This window comes from Medicago truncatula, chromosome 1 (assembly GCF_003473485.1).
Source record: "Medicago truncatula cultivar Jemalong A17 chromosome 1, MtrunA17r5.0-ANR, whole genome shotgun sequence".
Classification (NCBI taxonomy): domain Eukaryota; kingdom Viridiplantae; phylum Streptophyta; class Magnoliopsida; order Fabales; family Fabaceae; genus Medicago; species Medicago truncatula.
In genome coordinates this window covers 336,382-356,976 of record NC_053042.1, presented here as the reverse complement: position 1 = coordinate 356,976, position 20,595 = coordinate 336,382, and the positions used below count along the sequence as shown (strand labels likewise).

The following is a 20,595-nucleotide window of genomic DNA, read 5'->3' as shown; positions in this document are numbered from 1 at the left end:
CTCTAAAAAATCATGAAAAAATTCAATCTCTCGGTTGCTTTTTTGGACTTCGCATATATTACAAGGTTATAAATAATAAAAATCTCGAATTACAATACATGTTATTTAAAAAAATTCAAAAAAAAAATTATTTATAATTAATTGAAATTGAAATTTATTAATTGACAAAATGATAAACCTCTTTTATTTTTTTTTGAGGAAAAAAAATTCAAAAAAAAAATTATTTCGATTTATGACTGATTATATATTATGTCACATGTGAATTTGCGATACAATTTTTGCCCGGGCTCCATAAATTTCCTGGCTCCGCCACTGACCATAAGAAGTGTCCGAAAAAGACTTAGATAACATTAAACAATTACGACGCAACAACGGAAAACACACATGACCGGAAGAATTACATGTAAACAAACTATAAGAAACTGCTCTCAAACTGATAAGGGGATTTAACCACAAAAAATTGTAGTCGAAAACAAAAGAAACATATTTCACTTTCAATCACAAAAAGATCGAAGTTTAACTTTGTTAAATAAATGTTGTAGATTTTTCTCCTTAAGTTGAAAAATATGATGTTTCTTTTAGTTGCCACTAAAAAAACCATCTATCTGAGTCTTAAAAATTTATTTTAATACTTTGTTTGAAAGTTTCATATGGGAGAGTTTGAAAAAAGAAAAGAGAAAATAAAATTGTGAAAAAGAACGGTCAACGAGTGAGGTTTTTCTTCTTGAAAAAGAAAAATCTTACTCATAGACTATTCTTCTTTTATAATACTAATATTTCTAAAATAAAATAAAAAATGCATTAAAAAAAGATTTTCATAAACTCTTCAAATATAATATTCTCATTAAAATAAAAAATATATTAACCACAAACATTCAATTATTATTTCTACAAATATACTATCTCAAAAAATAAAGATTTTTCTGTCATTATCTCTACTCACCTCTCAACCTCTTCTTCCCTTATCCAAACTCCAAAACAGAGCTTAAAATTCTTTAACATTAATCACACTCACTTACTTTCAGATATGTAAAAATGGGCAGTTGAGATATACAGGTGAACTGATGTCTGACACATTTAAATAATTTGAAGAACATACAAACAAACAAATTTTATCCTTATTATTTATTTGAAGTCAAAATGTATACGGTATTCATTATTGTCGGAGGTGTGAACATATGCTATTATTGTTGCAACTTGCAAGATATACTATACTAAAGGAGAAAAAATTACACAACAAAATAAAAAATATATCATTTATGTTTTCTTACTCTATCTTTTTACATTACTCCTTTATTTCTAAAAATGTTGAATTACTGAAAACAAATTCCTTACCTGAAATGCTAAAATTGATGACCAATTTTTTTGGTTTAATTTTTTGTTAATATTCAACTATTTTTAGGTGTTTGAGTAAAGATTTTTACACGTAATATATTTCATGATAATTTTAACCTTTGTGTACAACTCTGCAAATATTTTTAAACACAACTCAATTTTGTGTCATTTAGTCAAATTTCATGCTCCACATTTCCTAAAAGAGTGTGTGCAACTTTATTAGTAAATGGAAAGAGAGATCCACCATATAAGGGAAAAGTGAAATATTAATAATGTGATAAAAATAGAAAAATTTAGATATGAAAAAAAGTTTGACAACTATTGCACTATGTTGCTTAAGTTGATATTAACCACATGCCATCACATCATAGCACACCTCAATTATTGAGAGAAAATTGAGTCCAAACAAATCATAGAGAGAAAGTGAGCAACAAAGGTCAACGTTTACGACTCTGTGCATGAAAATTTGAAGGTGTGACATATGCTAATGCTAATGATAGAATTAAAATAAGATAGTAACTTATAATTTAATTATAACAGAATTATTTTAGCTAGATTTTTGACCGTGCTCCGCTCAAGTTTATTGTAAAGGAATTGACATACGAATAATAAAATATAATATATAATAGGTAACAATGAAAAATAACACGTGATAATTCATAGTAGATAAAATAAAACACTTCATAAAATGTATGAAATCTGAAAATATTATAAAAGAAAATTCGGTAATCCTATCAATAATTCGGGTATATATAACCAAGTTTACATGGAAATTAGGGTAGCTGAAAAAAAAAGTATAAAATAGAAGACAATCATTAATATGCTCATAGTTTCTAGAACAAAAAAGTATAAAATAGAAGGCATCAAACGTGATCATTGATATGCTCATAGTTTATAGAACAAACGTGCATCATCAAATAAGTGTAGAAAATATTTTCTTCAAAAAAAAAAGGCAAGAGGATAGGAATGAAATTGGTGCGATGCATTTTTTTAGATGGAATTTGTTAGGTTAAATAATTGCAAACCTAATAAAGCAAATGAGCGGAAAAAAATTAGATTAAATTGCTGCAGACGTAACAAAATTAATAAATAAGGATCTCAAACTTTCTAATATTATTTTTTTCATCCCCTTTGACTTAGATCTCTTCTTATTCTTTTCTCACTCATTTTATATCATTATTTTTTTCTTCTCTTTTTTGGTTTAAAAAAAAGAAGAAAGAAGTAAAAAGAATGAAGAACTTTGAGAGGAGAGGACTTTGAGGGGCTTAATTTTCTTAATAATACAAAATCCTCTAATTTGGGAGAACTAAAAAATAGTATTGTTTAGGTAAATTTTCAAAATTTAATATATATTGTTATAATACTCACAAAATTAAAAGTGCATTAAGCATAAATATTCTTTTATCATTCACTAGAAAAATAATCTCAATTTTTTTTAAAGATTTTCTATTTTTTTCCCTTTAATCTCATTTTTCCATAGCCCTCCTCTCCATTCTTCTCCAAACTCCCAAACAAAGTCTTAAAGGAACCATCTTTCGCTACATGCATACTTTTCTATAGACAAGAGTTAGGAATTTATCTCCTAACCACATGTATAATGAATCCAATTATTTTGTCAAACGTACCACTAAGTTATTTAATTAACAATTATTTATATGTACTCATATATACCAGTACATTGCTAAAAGTCGTCTTGGATATTGAGAAATATGACATAAACATGTATTTATATGTGATGAATGCAACGAGCTAAACATCACGTACAAAATGTGAATCATCTTACCTCTTGGGTTAAGCCTCTCGCCGGCGTGACAAAGTGTAATGCTGATGCATCAATCTTTCATGATAATATACTTTGTTAGGGTATGAAATATGTTTTCGAAACTCTTTGGGGAAGTTCTTAATTGCTAAATCTGATTTCTTACTTCCTCCGCCTCTATTCTAGAAGTTGTACCCTTTGCCTTGTTAGAATCAATCAAAATGACAATTTTAAACGGAATACATGATGTCTTGTTTGAAACGGATAGTAATTAAAATCCTAGTTTATGTCCTTATTTCTTTTATTGTTCCTCGTAACGAGTTCAGTGACCTTGTATCACAATGTAGAGGTCTTTTGAATTGTAATTTCGGCATTGTAACGCGTATATTCGAAGACAAACTAATAGGGGTGCTAATAGTATAATTAGAACATACTTATCTCATCCTAACCCCATATTTGTCATGATGTACCATCTACTTTGTACTCTTTGATTATAAATGAAATGCATTAATCTTGCTTTGCTAAAAAAAAAGTGATAAATGCATTTTTCACCTTACATGCCAATTTTATATGATTAATTTATGCTCAACTCAAATTTTAATATGAAATTAAAGTTTATACATAATTTATTAAATTTCCTGCTATCAGGTCACCACTATCTAGCAACTCAGATTATGCTTACACACCTTAAGGTGAGAGAGTTTGCTAAGAAAAAAAATCTCATATTAGATGAGATTGAGTTGGTTTAGGCCGGATGCAATATTCATATTAATTACTTATTATATTATTTTAAAAAATTACTCATTCAATTAACAATCTTATTATTTAATTTGATCCATTTAATATAGAAAAAATACCCATTCAAGTAATGATTAAGAAAATGTAACAAAAAAAAAAGTAATAATTAAGAATACAAAATATATTACATCTCACTTTTTATTTTCAATTTTTAACCCTTTCTCTCTTTTCAATATTGTTTACCCTCATGGCTTAGATCTCTTCTTATTGTTTTCTCACTCAATTAATATCAATCTTATTTTTTTCTTCTCTTTGTCTTTTTTATGGCAAAGTTTTAATAATATCTAAAACTACAAAAAATTAATTTCGAGTTTGTCTAATGATAAAATAATAAAACTTAAAAATGAAGTTCAGGTTTACGCCCCGCTAATATAATCTACTAATGTGATTGGAGGAGATAAATGTTATTAGATTAACACTTAATCACTTATTCGAGTTTAAATTCAAGACCTCTAACTCTTTATCATTTAGTTCAAATCAATGAACTACCCAACATCATTTCTCTTAAATTCACTTTGTAAAAAGAAAGTACACAACTTTATGTAAGGGATGAATCTTTTAGGATATGATAGACACAAGTTAGGAAATGATCTCCTAATCACATGCATAGTGAATCTGATTCTCTGCCAAACGTGTCACATATTATTTTGTTTATTTGTCATGGTTTTTGTCCTTATGCTACTTGCACCTCTCCCCTAATTCTTAATGAGAGGAGAGGACCGCTGTCCATCACAAAATAAGGGAATCAAGTGAGGAAAGGCCATATTTGAATGTCTTAGTCAGAAAAGTATTTGTGGCACCTTGGTAAACCAATAGTCTCTACCCTACATAAAATATAATCTCTAAAATGAATGGTTTAAAACTAAAAATACAAAAAGTGTAGGGACACTTTGGTTCCATAACATAGACCAAAATGTGCCACTTTCGATGGTTCACATGCTTGTAAAAATATTCTACTTTATTTCAACTTTCAACCAAGTTCAATATTCTTTGAATTCTTTTTTTTTTTTTTATTCTTTTGAATTTTCAATATTATTCCTCTATAGTTCAATTTTTTTTCTTCTTCATAAAGTAACCCACTTGTATTGAAATAAATTCCTCACGTATGTTTGAATTACATGTGCCATACAACTAACCCTTGACTTCCCTTTCTCTCTAAATTATTCTCTATATAATAACCATTTTTCTTCATAGTTTTCCTATAATTCAAACATTTATGTTCCCTTCAACACTTCTACTATAGAGTTCAAAAAGCTCTATATAGGTAGATAACACCTTAAAGCAAAACACCAACTGAAAAATACACCAAACCACTTTCTTTTCTCCTCTTTTCCATTCTTTTTGCGTGGTTTGAAGGGCACACACTAACTATATCTCAAATAGAAACTGAGAAGGTAGTTGGTTTCACTAATAGAACATCATGCATATAGAAGCCCCAGAAAATTATGGCCCCGAAGACAAAAACTTCGACGACGATGGACGAGCCAAGAGAACTGGTATTCCATAAGTACCATGTTTATTACTACTGAGTTTGATGCGTAAATGATAACATGACATAGATAGATTCAAATACTATTATGAAACCATTTATTTTGAGTTCGCACTATAAAAATTATATTTGAGCTTTATCTCTAACTATAAATATGCATTTTTATATGCTGGTAATATTTTATTGTAAATTGATACTCTTTCAACTGGTTTTTTGACACTTTTTATGCTGATTTTTCCAGACTTTCAGTAATATATTCCATTTTAGCTTCTTCAAATTTTTTATTTTATTTTTATTGTACTAATTTTGCTATGGTTTTGATTTGATGAATTTGAAGGGACATGGTTAACTGCTAGTGCACATATTATAACGGCTGTGATTGGTTCTGGAGTTCTATCACTAGCATGGGCAATAGCACAAATGGGTTGGGTAGCTGGTCCTGCAGTTCTCTTTGCATTTTCTTTCATTACCTATTTCACTTCCACTCTTCTTGCTGATTGTTACCGTTCACCTGATCCTGTTCATGGCAAGAGAAACTACACTTACACTGAAGTTGTCAGAGCTAACCTAGGTACTAATTAAAAAACTTTACTATATAACCATTTTTATGTTGCATGTTAATGTTTAAGCGGTTTGAGGAAGTGTCTTACATGGTATACAGTGGATCGAAACTTGAAAATCGGTTAATGTTTTGAATAGAAAGTTTATGATATTACTCGTCCTCACAATTGATTAGTTGTGAGGACACAGTTGATTGTTATCGAAATTTTGAGCAATTTTTAAATATCAATCATAGACCAAATGTGATGAGACACTTAATCATACCCTAATCATTGTCTAATATTTATACTAGATGAATTCATAACAGCTTGTTTGATTACCAATGATTCTATAGACATCTTGTCTTTTAAAAAAATTGTAGAGACTTGAGACACTCTGTTGTTGAATCTTTTCATGTACCTGGTTTTATTAGTTAATTATTTCCAACACAAAAAATAATTATTTCTTACGTTCTTAACTAGTCTTAGAAATAATTCATTTTTTTTATTAAATTGATAAAAATAGCTCACCTTTAATTTTTCACATGATTTTCTTTGATAGGAGGCAGAAAATTTCAGCTATGTGGATTGGCTCAGTATATAAATCTTGTAGGTGTGACCATCGGCTACACAATAACTGCATCAATTAGTATGGTGTAAGTTTTCTCATCAACTTTTGACTAAGTATGTAGGGTAAATATATCTAAGGTTCTTGATGAAACACTTAATTATTTATAAATTGTAGATATTATATTTAAGTACAACAATATACTAAACGCATAGTAGTAAGTGTTCTGAATTCTCAAAAAAAAAAAAAAGTGAGAAAATAATTTATTTAATAAGAGGAAGAATATCAAGAGAATTTTATGTACCTTGTACTATCAATAGTTGAATAGGTAATGTTTTAGAGCATTTTTGGAATATTAGTTTGATAAAACCATAGTACACTATGATTTTGATGAAGCTATATAAAGTCTAACTTTTACAAAATAAAAATTGTAGTTTACCATAATTCTCGTCAATCCAAACATGCACTAAATAGACGTCAATAAATTCACCACTACTAAAAAATTGAATTATTGACAAAATTGAAAAATAGAAGAATTTGTTTTGAAAGGGACTTGTATCTAATGGGTTTTTCTATCATGTGCAAATTTGCACATGTTAAGAAGTTTAAAGTAGTAACTTTAACTTGGAACTTGTGTTTTTTATATTAAATATGTAGCTTTTAATCAATAATTGTTGGTTTTCAATCAAAAATTACTACTTTTAGTTACCTTAACATGTGCAATATTGCACATGTTAGACAAACCCGTATCTAATTTATATCCCCAATTAATTCAACTATTTTTAGAAGTGATGATCAATTTTTTGTTTTCATTATTTATCAGGGCTGTACAAAGATCAAACTGCTTTCACAAGCATGGACATCAAGACAAGTGCTATGTCTCAAATAACCCTTTCATGATCATTTTTGCTTGCATTCAAATTGTTCTTTGCCAGATACCCAATTTCCATGAGCTCTCTTGGCTCTCAATTGTTGCAGCAGTTATGTCTTTTGCTTACTCTTCCATTGGCCTTGGCCTTTCCGTAGCCAAAGTTGCAGGTAACAAATTGCATCACTTCAACTATATTTTTTTTTGGTACCATATAGTTAATTAATATCTTATATTAAAATGGTCATGGTCACATTATTAAATAATAATAATAATAATTCCTTTTTGTCAATGTTTGAAGGTGGGGGAAATCATGTGACAACATCCTTAACTGGTGTGCAAATTGGGGTAGATGTTACTGCAACAGAAAAGGTGTGGAGGATGTTCCAAGCTATTGGTGACATTGCATTTGCCTATGCATTTTCTAATGTGCTCATTGAGATCCAGGCAAGTAATTTATTTATTAATTAATATTTGGTTTAGATATACCATTTAAATCTTATAAATATGTCACTTTTTAATTTTAGTTTATATGAAAAATCATTTTTAATGAGGTCCTATATATGTACTATTGCAGGATACTTTGAAATCAAGCCCTCCAGAAAACAGAGTTATGAAGAGAGCAAGTTTAATTGGAATTTTGACAACAACATTATTTTATGTGCTATGTGGAACCTTAGGTTATGCTGCATTTGGAAATGATGCACCAGGAAATTTTCTCACAGGATTTGGCTTCTATGAGCCCTTTTGGCTAATAGACTTTGCCAATGTTTGCATTGCAGTTCACTTAATTGGTGCATACCAGGTAAATAAATTATAACTTAAAGACCTGAAATATTAATAATTTTAACCTAACTTTATTTAAATATTTATTAACAAAATAAATTGTTTAAAATAAAATCAAACTTCTTGTTCTAACTTATAAAATTTGTATCTGATTTACAAATTAGAACGTTGAGTTGTCTGATCTTGATCTGAACGTCTGACCTATATGAGTAAAGCTAATGTGTGATTTCCTATGGGCAGGTCTTTGTCCAACCCATATTTGGCTTTGTTGAGGGCCAAAGCAAACAAAAATGGCCAGACAGCAAATTTGTGAATGGAGAACATGCCATGAATATTCCACTATATGGAAGCTATAATGTGAATTACTTTAGAGTAATATGGAGGAGTTGTTATGTGATTATCACTGCTATCATTGCCATGTTATTCCCATTCTTCAATGATTTCTTGGGACTAATTGGTTCACTATCTTTCTATCCATTAACAGTTTACTTCCCTATAGAGATGTACATTAAGAAAACCAACATGCCAAAATATTCATTCACATGGACTTGGCTTAAGATATTAAGTTGGCTATGTTTGGTCATTTCTATTATCTCAGCTGCTGGATCAATTCAAGGACTTGCAACATCACTCAAGACATATAAACCCTTCAGAGGAGAACAATGATACTTTGTTAATTTTCTAGTGGAATGCTATTTTTTTTTCTTTGCCAATGTTTTTTCTTGTCTTAAATAAGTTACTTACTAGAAGTCCAATCCAAGTATATTGTACCATTATGATCAAGTGCTTATTGATAGTGGAAAAATTCAACACCTACAAGGAGTACAATATTAATGTAGTGAACAATAATCCCAAAAATGGTTGTAAATTAAACTATAACCTTTCTTATTCAGTAGAGGCTTCATTTAAGTTTGTATGTCCATCAAATTTTATTTCAGAAGTACCCTAAAAATTATAGTATTTTGTTAGTACTTTTTTTATTTAAACATCAAATATTTTGAAATATAATAGAGTACAAGGATACTCAAACCTATATAAGTAACCTAAAGAATATGAGCTAGATATTGATAAAGAAAAGATATAAGGAAACAAACAGCCCCAGAAAACTATTGCATTGCTACTATTTTGAAGGACAATCAAGAGATTAACAAATCATTCATATAAGAAACAATGACCCCCTTGACTGTGCCAGAAACCATTTCATGGTCAACACTATTATATTCTAAAAATGTCGATTCCCTAGTTTCATTCACCCTTAATGGAGGCCGAGTTAGAAGGGGGACTATTGAAGGCCATGATCCCCATGCTTTGATGTTGTTCAATATAATATAATTATATAATATAATATAATATAATATACTCTACTAAATACCAAGAAAAGAGAGAGAAAAAGATTAAAAAAAAAAACACTTACAAAGAAAATGTAGAATATACTATGAAGTATGAATGAATGAACCTTGGACGCGTTCATTCATTATACTCAAATGGTAAACTATATCAAAATTTATTTTTTTGGATCTTATCGAGTCATAAAACCTTAAATCTCATTTTTTTTTACTCTAATTATTCAAAACTTATAATAGGTTCTACGTCTCACCAAACATATTAATATTTTGTTTAATTTTGATTACACTCGTTCATCTTTTCACCTTTTTACTATAGAAATAACATCAACAAATGAATAAGAGAGTTGCTTCAATAGAGTACGGTGATTAAAATTTGTCAAACTCCAATGAAAACTTTTGCAAAAGACTCTCCTTTTTAATTACATGTCAAAATATAGCCAATAAAGTTGCTCTTAATGTAATAAAAATAAAATCATAAAATTGTTTATAAAGAAAACAAATGAGGTTGTGGGGGCAGCTGCCCCAATTTATTATAAGTGGATCCATCCATATTAACATTGTAATAGTTACACGTCCTCAAGAGTTGATAACTTTTATATTGAAAGTTAGCTTCTACTACTTTCTAGAACCAGAAAGAGTAGAAAAAAAATAAAAATAAAGAGAAGGGTGTATATAAAAAATAATGTGGTGCAAACAATATCCCCAAAATTAAAAACTAAATGTAATAGCCCAAGTATTGAGCCTTAAGTTTTATTTGAAAAATAAAAAGAAAAATGTAGAAAATATTTAGAACCATTGCAAGGGAGATGAAGAACTGGTGGTGGTTGTGACAACAGCAACATTTATCCTTAACTTTTTATGTAACAAAACAACACTAATTCCTTTCCTCAACTTTGCACAACACTTTCATGGAACATAGAATAAAATTATGGGTCTCTGTTTTGGTTTTAGACTAAACACAAAACTCAGATATAGTACTGTCCCTCTTCACCACTCTTCTCCTTTCTTCTCCAATTCACATATCTTCCTCTCTTCTTCATCTTCTGGTTAGTTCCTTTTCTTCCTTTTTCTATTATACTAATGTTAATTCTAATTCCTTCCATTTACTTAGAGTAATAATAGCTATTTTGATACTAAATTTAGAGATTGATTTTGATGCACCGTTGGTGTAAAACTTTTTACGCCAACAATCCTTTGTATGACAGTGTGAGTTTAATTAGTTTGCTTTGTCAGTGTAAAGTTATTATTCATTAATTGACGTGATTACATATTATTTGGATGGATGTGTAAAATAATTATACATTATCTTCATTAAATTCCAGATATATTTAGTGATCCAATCCAAATCCAACAATTATGATTGAATTAGTGTAGAAAATCTTTACACTCTCATTGCATTAAGTTCATAAGTTTATTATAATCTTGTCAAGTTCTGAATTATATTTATAATTTACATATTCAATTTCTATGTATGCTTCTTAGTTCCAATTGATCAAGAGTATCCAAGTTCAAACCCTTGCTAACAATCTTTGACCAGACTTTACTTACCTCCAAACTGAACTCCGGACCGATTCCCCCAAGAACCAAAATGTTAATACGAATATATATATATATATATATATATATATATATATATATATATATATATATATATATATATATATATATATATATATATATATATATATATATATATATATATATATATATATATATGCTTCTTAGCGTGTGTGTGTATAGGTGTCTTGGAATGTGATTTCCAGTTAGAAGAAGGATATCATAGTTTACATTTCATAGTTAGAAGAAGTATTGTGATGCTATTTCTTTTTCTTTTTTTCACTCTGAATTTTGGGTTTAAATGTGATGTAGCTGGAGGCAGGGAAACTTTATTCAACCCCGTGAGGTTGTCTTTGCTTTCAACAGTTTATGAGGAAGGAGAAACTTTGCAGAAAGATTTTCGAAAGACATTTGCATTTTCATCAGCATTGGAAGCACCGGAAAAAGATTTATTGCAAGGAGGAGAACTAACAAAGGTGTTCAACATAATCCTTTGCTTTGTATACAATCATGGTTTTAAATTGCAGACACGTCGCGATCTTTGCTATTGCAGAGAATCGCTGTCAAATGTGTCCTGATGCTGCAAAAATCACAGTGGCAGAGATATCAAAAACTTGATGTCGCAGTCACAGACCTTATTTTAGAAGATTGAATACAATTTGTTTTTATGTTGATAGCTAAAATTGGGGGAAAATCTTAAAAATGTTTGTTTTTCAGGTAAATAAAGGAAAGAGGTCGCTTAGCAGTGTGCATGAAATGATAGATAACTCGCATTTACCTTTTGAGGAGTCACATTTCGGTTTGTTAATGGAGAACCTTGGTGTTTTAGAAGAAACTTTTGCTGATTCTGAAGCATTGAGGTTGGAAAAGAATATTATATTGCAACTAGAAAAGCTTGGAGCTCTTGAGTTGTTCAATGTTTGTCTAACAACATCTTTCGGAACCTCATGCATATCGAACTGTACTCACAAAGTTCTTGAACAAGTTGAAGAGAATAAGAGAAACCACAAAGTAGATGACTATACAGGTAAAGTTATTGTCCATTCCAGCAAAAGAAAGGAAAATAGAAGAAGAAAGAGAGGATCCGTTTCCATAGCACCTTCCTCTCGGTCCTTGCCTTTAGACGATAATCAAGAAGATCCATTACGTTCTTCACCGGCTTCTTTTGTAAAAAGAGCATCAAATACTAAAAATAAAAGAGCGGTGATTGCTCAAAGGGAGGTGGAAATGTCAAAAGGTGTAAAGGTTAGTTTATCGTTAATAAAATATTGAGTTATTTGGTACCATGATTGTAAATTATGCAAAGATTAAAATTTTGCACTGCTCCAGGTTCTAGCAGAATTAGAGAAAATTAGAACAGCTATAGAAGAGGATACAAAGCAAGTGGTAAGCTTGAGTAGCTGGGCAGAAACATCTGGAGTTGATGAGAAGGTGCTACAACAGCAACTGTATCATGGCTATTATTGTAGAGATGAGTTGATACGGAGTACTCGTTCCTTAGTTCTATACTTTGCTAGAAAATACAGGGGTATGGGAATAGCTTTGGAAGATTTGCTTCAGGTATTTTCTAAGTGTCATTGTGCGTAGATTTTTTTGTTTGACATTTTTTATATATTATTGTGGAGGAGTTTCTGTCTGGCTTTTCATCTGTGTGTGCTCATTCATCATTCATTCTTGTAAATTATCACAAGAACCTGAGTTTTGTGATTAACAATGGATATTTTATGGACTTAACAATGAAAATTTTGTCAAAATAACTGTAAATCATTCAAGATATATGTTTGTGTATTAGATGGAAGGATATTAGGTTGATTGATCATATCAGTTCATAGATAGAGTTCATGACACAAGGTAAATTAAACTTTTACCTCCGTTAAGTTTTCATCTAAAAAATAAATTTCGGTGCACCTGCAAGTTTTGACCTGGAATTTCAGAAACAAGCACTACATATGCTTGTTTTCTGTGGATAAACTGCAAAAATAGAGAATGATTGGCGGGGAAAATACCACCAAAAAGAATACTTCTTGTATTTTGAGTGGGGAAGTTACACATGATTTTAAACTCTGTTCACTCAAGGTGATTTGAAATATTCAAGGGTGTATAATTGGGAAATATTTTTTGGAAACTCGGTATCCGGCAGTATATTTGCCTATATAGTCTACACGAAAGAGATTAACATGAAAAGCTAAGACATAGTCAAGGTTCTGGGCAAAAACATCATAATATCCCCTTTCACCCAAAACGACATGCAACAGTTGATGATGATGATGTTGGTAATTTTGTTGTCTGCATGACTTATGGCTTTAGGTTAACTTCACTTGTGCTTTACTTTATTGCTTTATCCTTTCGAAGACAGAGCATTTTGTAAATACTTAATAGCAGGAAAGGACAATTGAAAATTGTAGAGTGCTTCCATCATCAATGGTTTGATCAGTGTTTTCATGTTGACAATAAGTAGAAATGTAGCAATAAAATTTAACAATCTACATATACATGAATGCTCCTCAATAACCTATATGTTATTCTCTTCACATTTCATAGGTAGGATATATTGGTGTTCTCCAAGGAGCAGAGCGATTTGACAGTACAAAAGGATACCGATTCTCAACCTATGTGCAGTACTGGATAAGGAAATCAATGTCAAGAATGGTGGCGAAATATGCTCGAGGAATCACTGTTCCTGTATGTTCCTCTTCTGCTTAGGAGGTTGTTTCTTAGTACAAATTTAATACAAGAAAGACCATGAATTTGATCTTTGCGTTATTTTTCTGTTTGTTATTCTTTTTAGTGGTCGATGAACAAGGCAATAAGTCAGATCCAGAAAGCACGGAAGGTCTTGAAAAATACGACCATGAAATATCCCAATGATCTTGAAATTGCTAAGATGACAGGTCTTTCACTGGACAAAATCATGTCAGCTAGCCATTGTCTAAGAACAGTTTCTTCAATGTATCGTGGCATTGAATACATGGTAAGACTAATATTTTTCACACGTATGCCCCATTGTTACTTCTTGTGTCCATGCGGATGACATTTTCTTTCTTTTTTCCGTCAGTGTTTTTATGACCATGTATGTTGGTATATTAATTCTGCAGGGTCATATGCCCGATTTGTCGATAGAGAGTCCTGAAGAGACTGTCATGAAACAACACATTAAGAAAGATATACATGATATCCTCCAAAGCTTGGACTCAAGGGAAAGGCAAATAATAATCCTACGATTCGGCCTTAATGATGATCACCAACCCAAGTCTCTTGAATATATAGGGAAGATTTTCAAAGTTAGCAAAGAGTGGATAAGGAAAATAGAGAAAAAAGCTCTCACAAAATTAAGGAATGAAACAAACATCTCAAAGTTGAATTATTATTTGGATCTGTAGTTTATCATTGGTTTTTTTGATAAGCTTCAGTGACATCTATTTTCATCTGTATATGAGGATTATGAGGGATGTGTACAAACTCTTAGTCCAAAGTTTATTGAATGAACTGTGTATGAAATAAAGTTTTTTTTTTTTTTTTACAGTTTTCTAGTTTGAAAAACGTTATCAGTTGTTGCCAGTGCAACATTTCATAACACAGATATTTAAAAATAATATTATTTTATTTTATATATCTATCTCCAAATGAAAGATGGAAGAGAGTCTTACTTAACTCTACAATGTTGATGAATGATGATCCTCCTGTTTTGTTTTGGAGAAATGAGTCATTGTAATTTGAAGTTTGGTCGGAAGATAAATTAAATCTAGTTAATGATTGTTCTACTCAGGATTTAAACTTGGATTTTTTCGAATGGTTTTTCTTTAATTAATCATTTGCGAAATGTTTTTGTTTTCGAACTCGTAGGTTGTTTGTGTTCTTTGGCAAAGTAATCCAAATTCTTTTAAGATTTGTCCTATTATTTTATTGACTCTCAAATTACTTAATGTCATACTCAACAACAATGAAGTCTTGTTTGACTAAGTGGAATCGACTATCTTATGTCATACACATATGATGAATTTAGAGTAATAAACTCAGTGAACTTGTAACTTTTTACTCATTTCATCTATTTCTATGATGTCCAACTTATATGCCTATAAATCGGTGGAATTGTATGCTATATTGTACTGGTTGTCCTGCTTACCCTTATGAGAAAGAAAAAAAAAACGAAAAGGATTGTATAGTGAAAGATAAAATTTAAGTGTTGATCTGTTTGTTTATCAAGTGGGATTAAATTGTTTTTATTAAATTAAATTTAAAATACTTTTGTTTATTAAATTAAATACATGTATCATCTACCAATGAGATTCTCATACTATAAATGAGATTTGAACTCAAATCGTTGTGAGATTTGAGTTGAATCCTTACCAAATGAACCACCCTAATTTTAAGGTCTGCAATATATATGTTCCTAAATCTATTGATGAGATTCTCATATTATGAATGAGATTCGAACTCAAATCATTGTAAGATTTGAGTTGAATCCTTACCAAACGAACCAACTTATTTTTGAGGTCTGCAATATTTATGTTCCTAAATATATAGATATGAGTTTAAATAAAGTTTGTGAAGATATAAAAATATATTTTTCATGTGTAAAAAGTTTTACACTAAAATTAAACTTAAAAATATGATGGGCTTTAATTAATTGGAGAACACTGGTAATCATAGCCCAGCCCAATATCCTCACCGCATTTCCATGAAAATTGCTGCCAAACATGAACGAAGAAGAATAATACATTACAAGCTTGACCCTTCATCGATTGATTCCTTCAATCATTCATTTTCACACCAAATTCAATTTTGTTTTCTCCATCGTTGTCGGCTAATAGTAACAATTTTTAGTTCCTACAAATAAGATTCAAAATTCATCAACAACAACAACAAAAAGAAAAAATGGGTATTCCTTCAGAGCTTAGGGATGCTTGGGTTTCCAAAAGAAATTCTTTCATTATTGCTTCTCCTGATGAAGAGAGGAAGATTTTGAGGACCAAAAAATGTACTAATGGTATTTTACATTTTCATTCTCATTCTTTCTTACTTATTTCACAAGTTTTTTTTTTTTTTTTTTTTTTTTGTTTAATTAAAATGTTAATTATTATGTGGGTCATGCATTATGTTGGTCAATTTTGATTATAAATTTATTGGTTGATGATTATGGTTAGAGTTATTTACTGGTTGATGATATTTCATGTTCGGTTCCCGGTCCAAGAACCTACTAATCAATTAATCTAGGGGATCAACCCCACCCAGAGCAAAGCTCTATATGGACTAACCCACATAAGTTGGCAGATTGGAACTAAGACCGAGGAGCACGCTCTAAGGTCACAAGCCTAGACTAGGCCAACCCGTGTGGGTTTGTTGGTTGATGATTATTGCTCCACTTTTGCATGTTGTTGTTATTACAATGTGGGTCATTATAAATTTTTTGTTAGGATTTTGGTGATTAATTTATGAATTTTTGGTTATGTACCAGGGTTGAAAAAAATTTGAACTGCTGCATTTGGTTTGTGGATCACCAAATGATTTTTTGGGATATATTTCCGTATATTAGATAAATGTGTTATATTGAATTTAACAAAGGAAATGGCTTCTTGTTTAAAAAAAAAAAAAAGGAAATGACCTTCATTTCTTTAGTAGTAATTGTAAGGTTTTGCTTGCGATATGTTTGAATGTTGTAAATTTGTAATGTTGAGTGAAGTGAAATGGATGTTGATTGAAGGAATGGTGTGTCATGATTCTTTGGATATTTTTATTATGGAATGAAAGAAAAAAAACTGGATTATGGAATGGAATAAAATGGTTCTACCATTCAGAAGAAATGAGAAGGAGGAGGGAGAGAGGGAGGTATTGGTTGGAATGGACTATCAGATGCCTTTCATTTCCATATTATTTTAATTTTTAAACAATCCAAGCTGTTGAGGTCCCTCATCGAGTAGAGCTATGTCTAAAGTTGCCCATAGATTGGACAATCCTCCTCTCTTAAGCTAGCTTTGTAGTTGAATTAGGTCTAAAGTCCAAATTATAATATGGGGGTATTAGAGTCTATTATATGTATGTTATTGGTCACTTGTATTTCTTGAGCTAGCTTTTGGAGTTGTGTTGGGCCTAGAACCCAAATTCCCTTTTGTTCCTGTAGGAAAATAATTCTTGAATGGTGATATAGAACTATTATTTGTTTACTTTTCTGCTGATTGGCAAAATCAATGTTAACTTTATTGGACTAGCTTAAGGTAATGCATATTTTGTATGGACTATGTAGCACCAACACTTCAGATTGAAGGCATGTCCGTTGTCCAACACGATACTGACACTTGTGGTTACATTCAATTACTTTCATTTTCTCAAATTCTCGCTATGGTCGTGTCCGGTGTCCATGTTTGTGTCGGTGCTTCATAATTGGTCATACACCAAATAAATGCCGGTATCGCTGTCTCCTAGATTTTCATTTTTATCAATAGAGCAGGGCATATGTAAACCACATGTTATTTAACATTGTTATGATAACCTGTCAAAGGGTGCTAGATATCATGAGAAATATGAATTATATATCCTTACGCTTTAGCCTTTTCTTGAAATGCAGAAGGTGTGCGTGCTGGATTCAAGGCAGCTGCCGTTGCATGCGTTGTCAGTACTGTACCAACAGTAAGTTATTTTTCTTTCCGGAGACTTGCTAATAAAGATACTGTGCTATGTTTTTTTTTTAATTTCAAATAAATTTCATTTAAACAATGTTTATGTAGTTTCATGGATGCATCTTTCACATATAATAGAAATCCACGTATTTCTTCTGCTTGTTGGTGTCCACGTCTGCGTGAATTGGTGAAAGAATATCTTTCAGGGGATCTTTGATACATTGTTTTTTACGTGATGCAATTTTACACCACCAACAGGCATTAAGTAGCAATTATCTCTTGATACATGTTTTTTTTAGAGGTGGACAAATTTCCAACATGATGTTTGATAGAAAACAGAAAATTATAACTGTGAAATTGACCAATCATATTTTGTTCGTGACAAACAACATTTTCCTTAAGAGAATTGTGTCCTTTAGGCATTGAGAGGTGTAGATTCTTGAAGCTCTATAGTGTTGTAATCAAGGTTATTTTCCCTATTCTTTTGTAATAGGAGACCAAGTTCCTATCACTATTACCCGAACGTAGTACTCAAAATCGATCTTATAAGATTGAACATCCATGTGGTTAGTTTGAGTTGAAGAACAATTCACCTTTTGAAACCTCTTTTACTGTTACCAGCTTCTGAAACCCAATTAAAGTACGATTAGAAAATATGAAAAGTGTAACCCTCCGATGTTTGTGGATGATAATGGGTTATTGTTGAAAATAACACCGGGTCATTTTGTGCCCCTCCATTCATGAGTTTTAATTTTATTTGATGTTAAGGTCTTCAAATTTTGCAGTTGGCTGCTGTTCGCATGGTTCCTTGGGCAAAGGCAAACCTCAATTATACCGCTCAGGCACTTATCATATCTGCTGGTATGATCTCGACTTAAAATAACAACAATTTTTTTTAAGAGAGACATGCTATTATCTTTTGTATGAAGAAAAATAAATCTTTTCAATGGTAATTTCAGCATGGTTGTTTGTAAATTAGCTACGAAGCAAGAAACAATAGATCAGGATAACATTAACAAATTCGTATATTCATCATGCATATACTTTATGAAAAGGATTGCTTCCTTTTCTAAATTCATTGAAGTATGAATGTGGCTCATCTTTTGCAGTCGATCCACTCCAAATTAAATTCTTAACTTTTTATTTTCCCTTCAGTTTTCCTTGCTTTGTAAGGAGCAAACCATTTTTCGGGCTCCTATGCTTCCTTTGTTTCCGCTGCTTTCAGTTTTCTTCTTTGTTGTTTCTGTGTATATATGTATTGAAGTACCTTTTGTACTTGAACTTATATTTATATATGTTATTATTGACCGTTTTATTTTTTCAAAAAATAATAAATTCCATTCAGTTTGACTCTTTTTGCAAGTGTTTGAATGCATTATTTACACTGGTTGTTGGTTGGTGAACAGCATCGATTGCAGCATATTTCATCACTGCTGATAAAACTATCTTGGAATGTGCGAGAAAGAATGCGCAGCTTGAAAATTCTCTGAGACACCATCGTGACACAGTTTCATCTTAGACGCTGCTTTACTCGTTGCCGGTCTTGGTGAATGATTGCACTACTTGTAATATTCAACCTGTAGGCCTGTAGCTAAACTTTGCTTTCTGGGTCTGTATATGGATTTGAAAGTGTATATTCTTAAATAAAATAATATTTTCTTGTTGTGTAACAGTTATATTTGGAATTGCTACTCCAGTAATTAGTGGAGTGGCTTTATAAAGAGGATTTTGTGGAATTGATCTAGCTTGTTTTATTTACGGTTGATGTACCATTTGTTTAATTTTCTATCACATCTCAACTTTGGTGTTCTTGGTGGTTAGAGCTTGTTTGCCTGAGATTTGTTCTTTCTTTCATTTAAAATTTTAGCTTATTTTAAAGTTGATTGATTTGATTATCAAACGGATAGCTCCACCTAACGATTGTTATATCTTTGATTTTGAAAGAACAAATCAAACATAATTTTAACCATAATTTAAACTAATAATAAAAGAGCGTGAAAGAGACCAATTCTGCAAATCAAACATAATTTTAATGATAGTTTAAACAAATAAAATTTCAATGTTAATGTGATAATGAGGTGAAAACCAAATCAACAAATTTAAACAAAATATAGAAATTGGATATAATTAAAAGTAATCAAAATAATCAACTTCAAAGATAGGCTAAAAATCCTATACAATTTTTCATATAATAATCTACAAGGCTATTTGAAACTATAGAATGATACAGACTCACTTTAAACAATAAAAATCGATAATATTGATTATTGACCAATATACAAGGGCTGATAGCATTCCTTTTTGAAAAAATGATAGGTGTCACCCACAACCATTATCGGTATGCAATTCTTTTTTTTTTTTTTGGTAGATAGACGAAATGGCAAAGCCATTATAAACTCACACATACAAGTGAAGGTACTCGGGTTTGAACCCCGGTCATAGCATCCGGCCTAACAATTATCGGTATGCAATTCTATTTTATTGGTAATTACAACACATTATCTAAATTGGTTAAAGACTTTTATTTGTTGTTTACACTTTTTTAATTTCGTACCTTTTTATGTGTTACCTAATGAAAAACTATGGACTCGTCTTTCTTTCAATTTTAGTCTGGTAAGAAATATATTTCTTTACAAAAGCATATGGTAATTGTCAAACTATGACCGTACGGGCAAATAACAATGTCAAGTTTAGGTATCACAGATTTGTTATACTTGATATTTTAATAGATGACATGATATCTAAGCATATCTAAGCATAGAATGATTTTTTTTACTTAATTCACTTTTCATTTCTTATCGTATCAGAACTTTTAAAATAAAGTGATTGATTTAGAGTTTCTCTTCTCTTATCATTTCTTATCGTGTCAGAACTTTTAAAATAAAGTGATTGATTTAGAGTTTGTCTTCTCTTATCATTTCTTATCGTGTCAGAAC

General features: G+C 30.7%; 3 protein-coding genes across 3 annotated transcripts; all 3 read left to right on the top strand.

Annotated features, from left to right (window-relative positions):
• The first annotated feature begins 4,991 nt into the window (after nucleotides 1–4,991).
• Nucleotides 4,992–9,051, top strand: LOC11431306 (amino acid permease 6). The gene is made up of 7 exons (XM_003588402.4): nucleotides 4,992–5,388; nucleotides 5,719–5,952; nucleotides 6,483–6,576; nucleotides 7,312–7,526; nucleotides 7,658–7,803; nucleotides 7,934–8,161; nucleotides 8,383–9,051. The coding sequence occupies exons 1-7, from the start codon at nucleotides 5,313–5,315 to the stop codon at nucleotides 8,806–8,808; spliced, it is 1,419 nt and encodes a 472-aa protein (XP_003588450.1). The 5' UTR covers nucleotides 4,992–5,312; the 3' UTR covers nucleotides 8,809–9,051.
• Nucleotides 9,052–10,272: 1,221 nt separating this feature from the next.
• Nucleotides 10,273–14,564, top strand: LOC11429595 (RNA polymerase sigma factor sigC). The gene is made up of 7 exons (XM_003588401.4): nucleotides 10,273–10,534; nucleotides 11,358–11,521; nucleotides 11,763–12,290; nucleotides 12,375–12,605; nucleotides 13,587–13,727; nucleotides 13,834–14,016; nucleotides 14,141–14,564. Exons 1-7 carry the CDS (start codon nucleotides 10,417–10,419, stop codon nucleotides 14,423–14,425), a joined length of 1,650 nt encoding a protein of 549 aa, XP_003588449.1. The 5' UTR covers nucleotides 10,273–10,416; the 3' UTR covers nucleotides 14,426–14,564.
• A 1,126-nt stretch (nucleotides 14,565–15,690) lies between these two features.
• Nucleotides 15,691–19,479, top strand: LOC11429594 (early nodulin-93). The gene is made up of 4 exons (XM_003588400.4): nucleotides 15,691–16,032; nucleotides 17,608–17,669; nucleotides 18,445–18,520; nucleotides 19,066–19,479. The coding sequence occupies exons 1-4, from the start codon at nucleotides 15,921–15,923 to the stop codon at nucleotides 19,176–19,178; spliced, it is 363 nt and encodes a 120-aa protein (XP_003588448.1). The 5' UTR covers nucleotides 15,691–15,920; the 3' UTR covers nucleotides 19,179–19,479.
• The last annotated feature ends 1,116 nt before the right edge of the window (nucleotides 19,480–20,595 follow it).

Bases quoted from the DNA above. Each gene is read 5' to 3' on its own strand.
- LOC11431306 (XM_003588402.4), top strand. From the start codon at position 5,313: ATGCATATAGAAGCCCCAGAAAATTATGGCCCCGAAGACAAAAACTTC. The intron at 5,389-5,718 runs GTATTCCATAAG...ATGAATTTGAAG, and splicing joins TGGACGAGCCAAGAGAACTG to GGACATGGTTAACTGCTAGT. The intron at 6,577-7,311 runs GTAAGTTTTCTC...ATTATTTATCAG, and splicing joins ACTGCATCAATTAGTATGGT to GGCTGTACAAAGATCAAACT.
- LOC11429595 (XM_003588401.4), top strand. From the start codon at position 10,417: ATGGGTCTCTGTTTTGGTTTTAGACTAAACACAAAACTCAGATATAGT. The intron at 11,522-11,762 runs GTGTTCAACATA...TTTGTTTTTCAG, and splicing joins AAGGAGGAGAACTAACAAAG to GTAAATAAAGGAAAGAGGTC. The intron at 13,728-13,833 runs GTATGTTCCTCT...TATTCTTTTTAG, and splicing joins CTCGAGGAATCACTGTTCCT to TGGTCGATGAACAAGGCAAT.
- LOC11429594 (XM_003588400.4), top strand. From the start codon at position 15,921: ATGGGTATTCCTTCAGAGCTTAGGGATGCTTGGGTTTCCAAAAGAAAT. The intron at 17,670-18,444 runs GTAAGTTATTTT...CAAATTTTGCAG, and splicing joins TTGTCAGTACTGTACCAACA to TTGGCTGCTGTTCGCATGGT. The intron at 18,521-19,065 runs GTATGATCTCGA...GTTGGTGAACAG, and splicing joins GGCACTTATCATATCTGCTG to CATCGATTGCAGCATATTTC.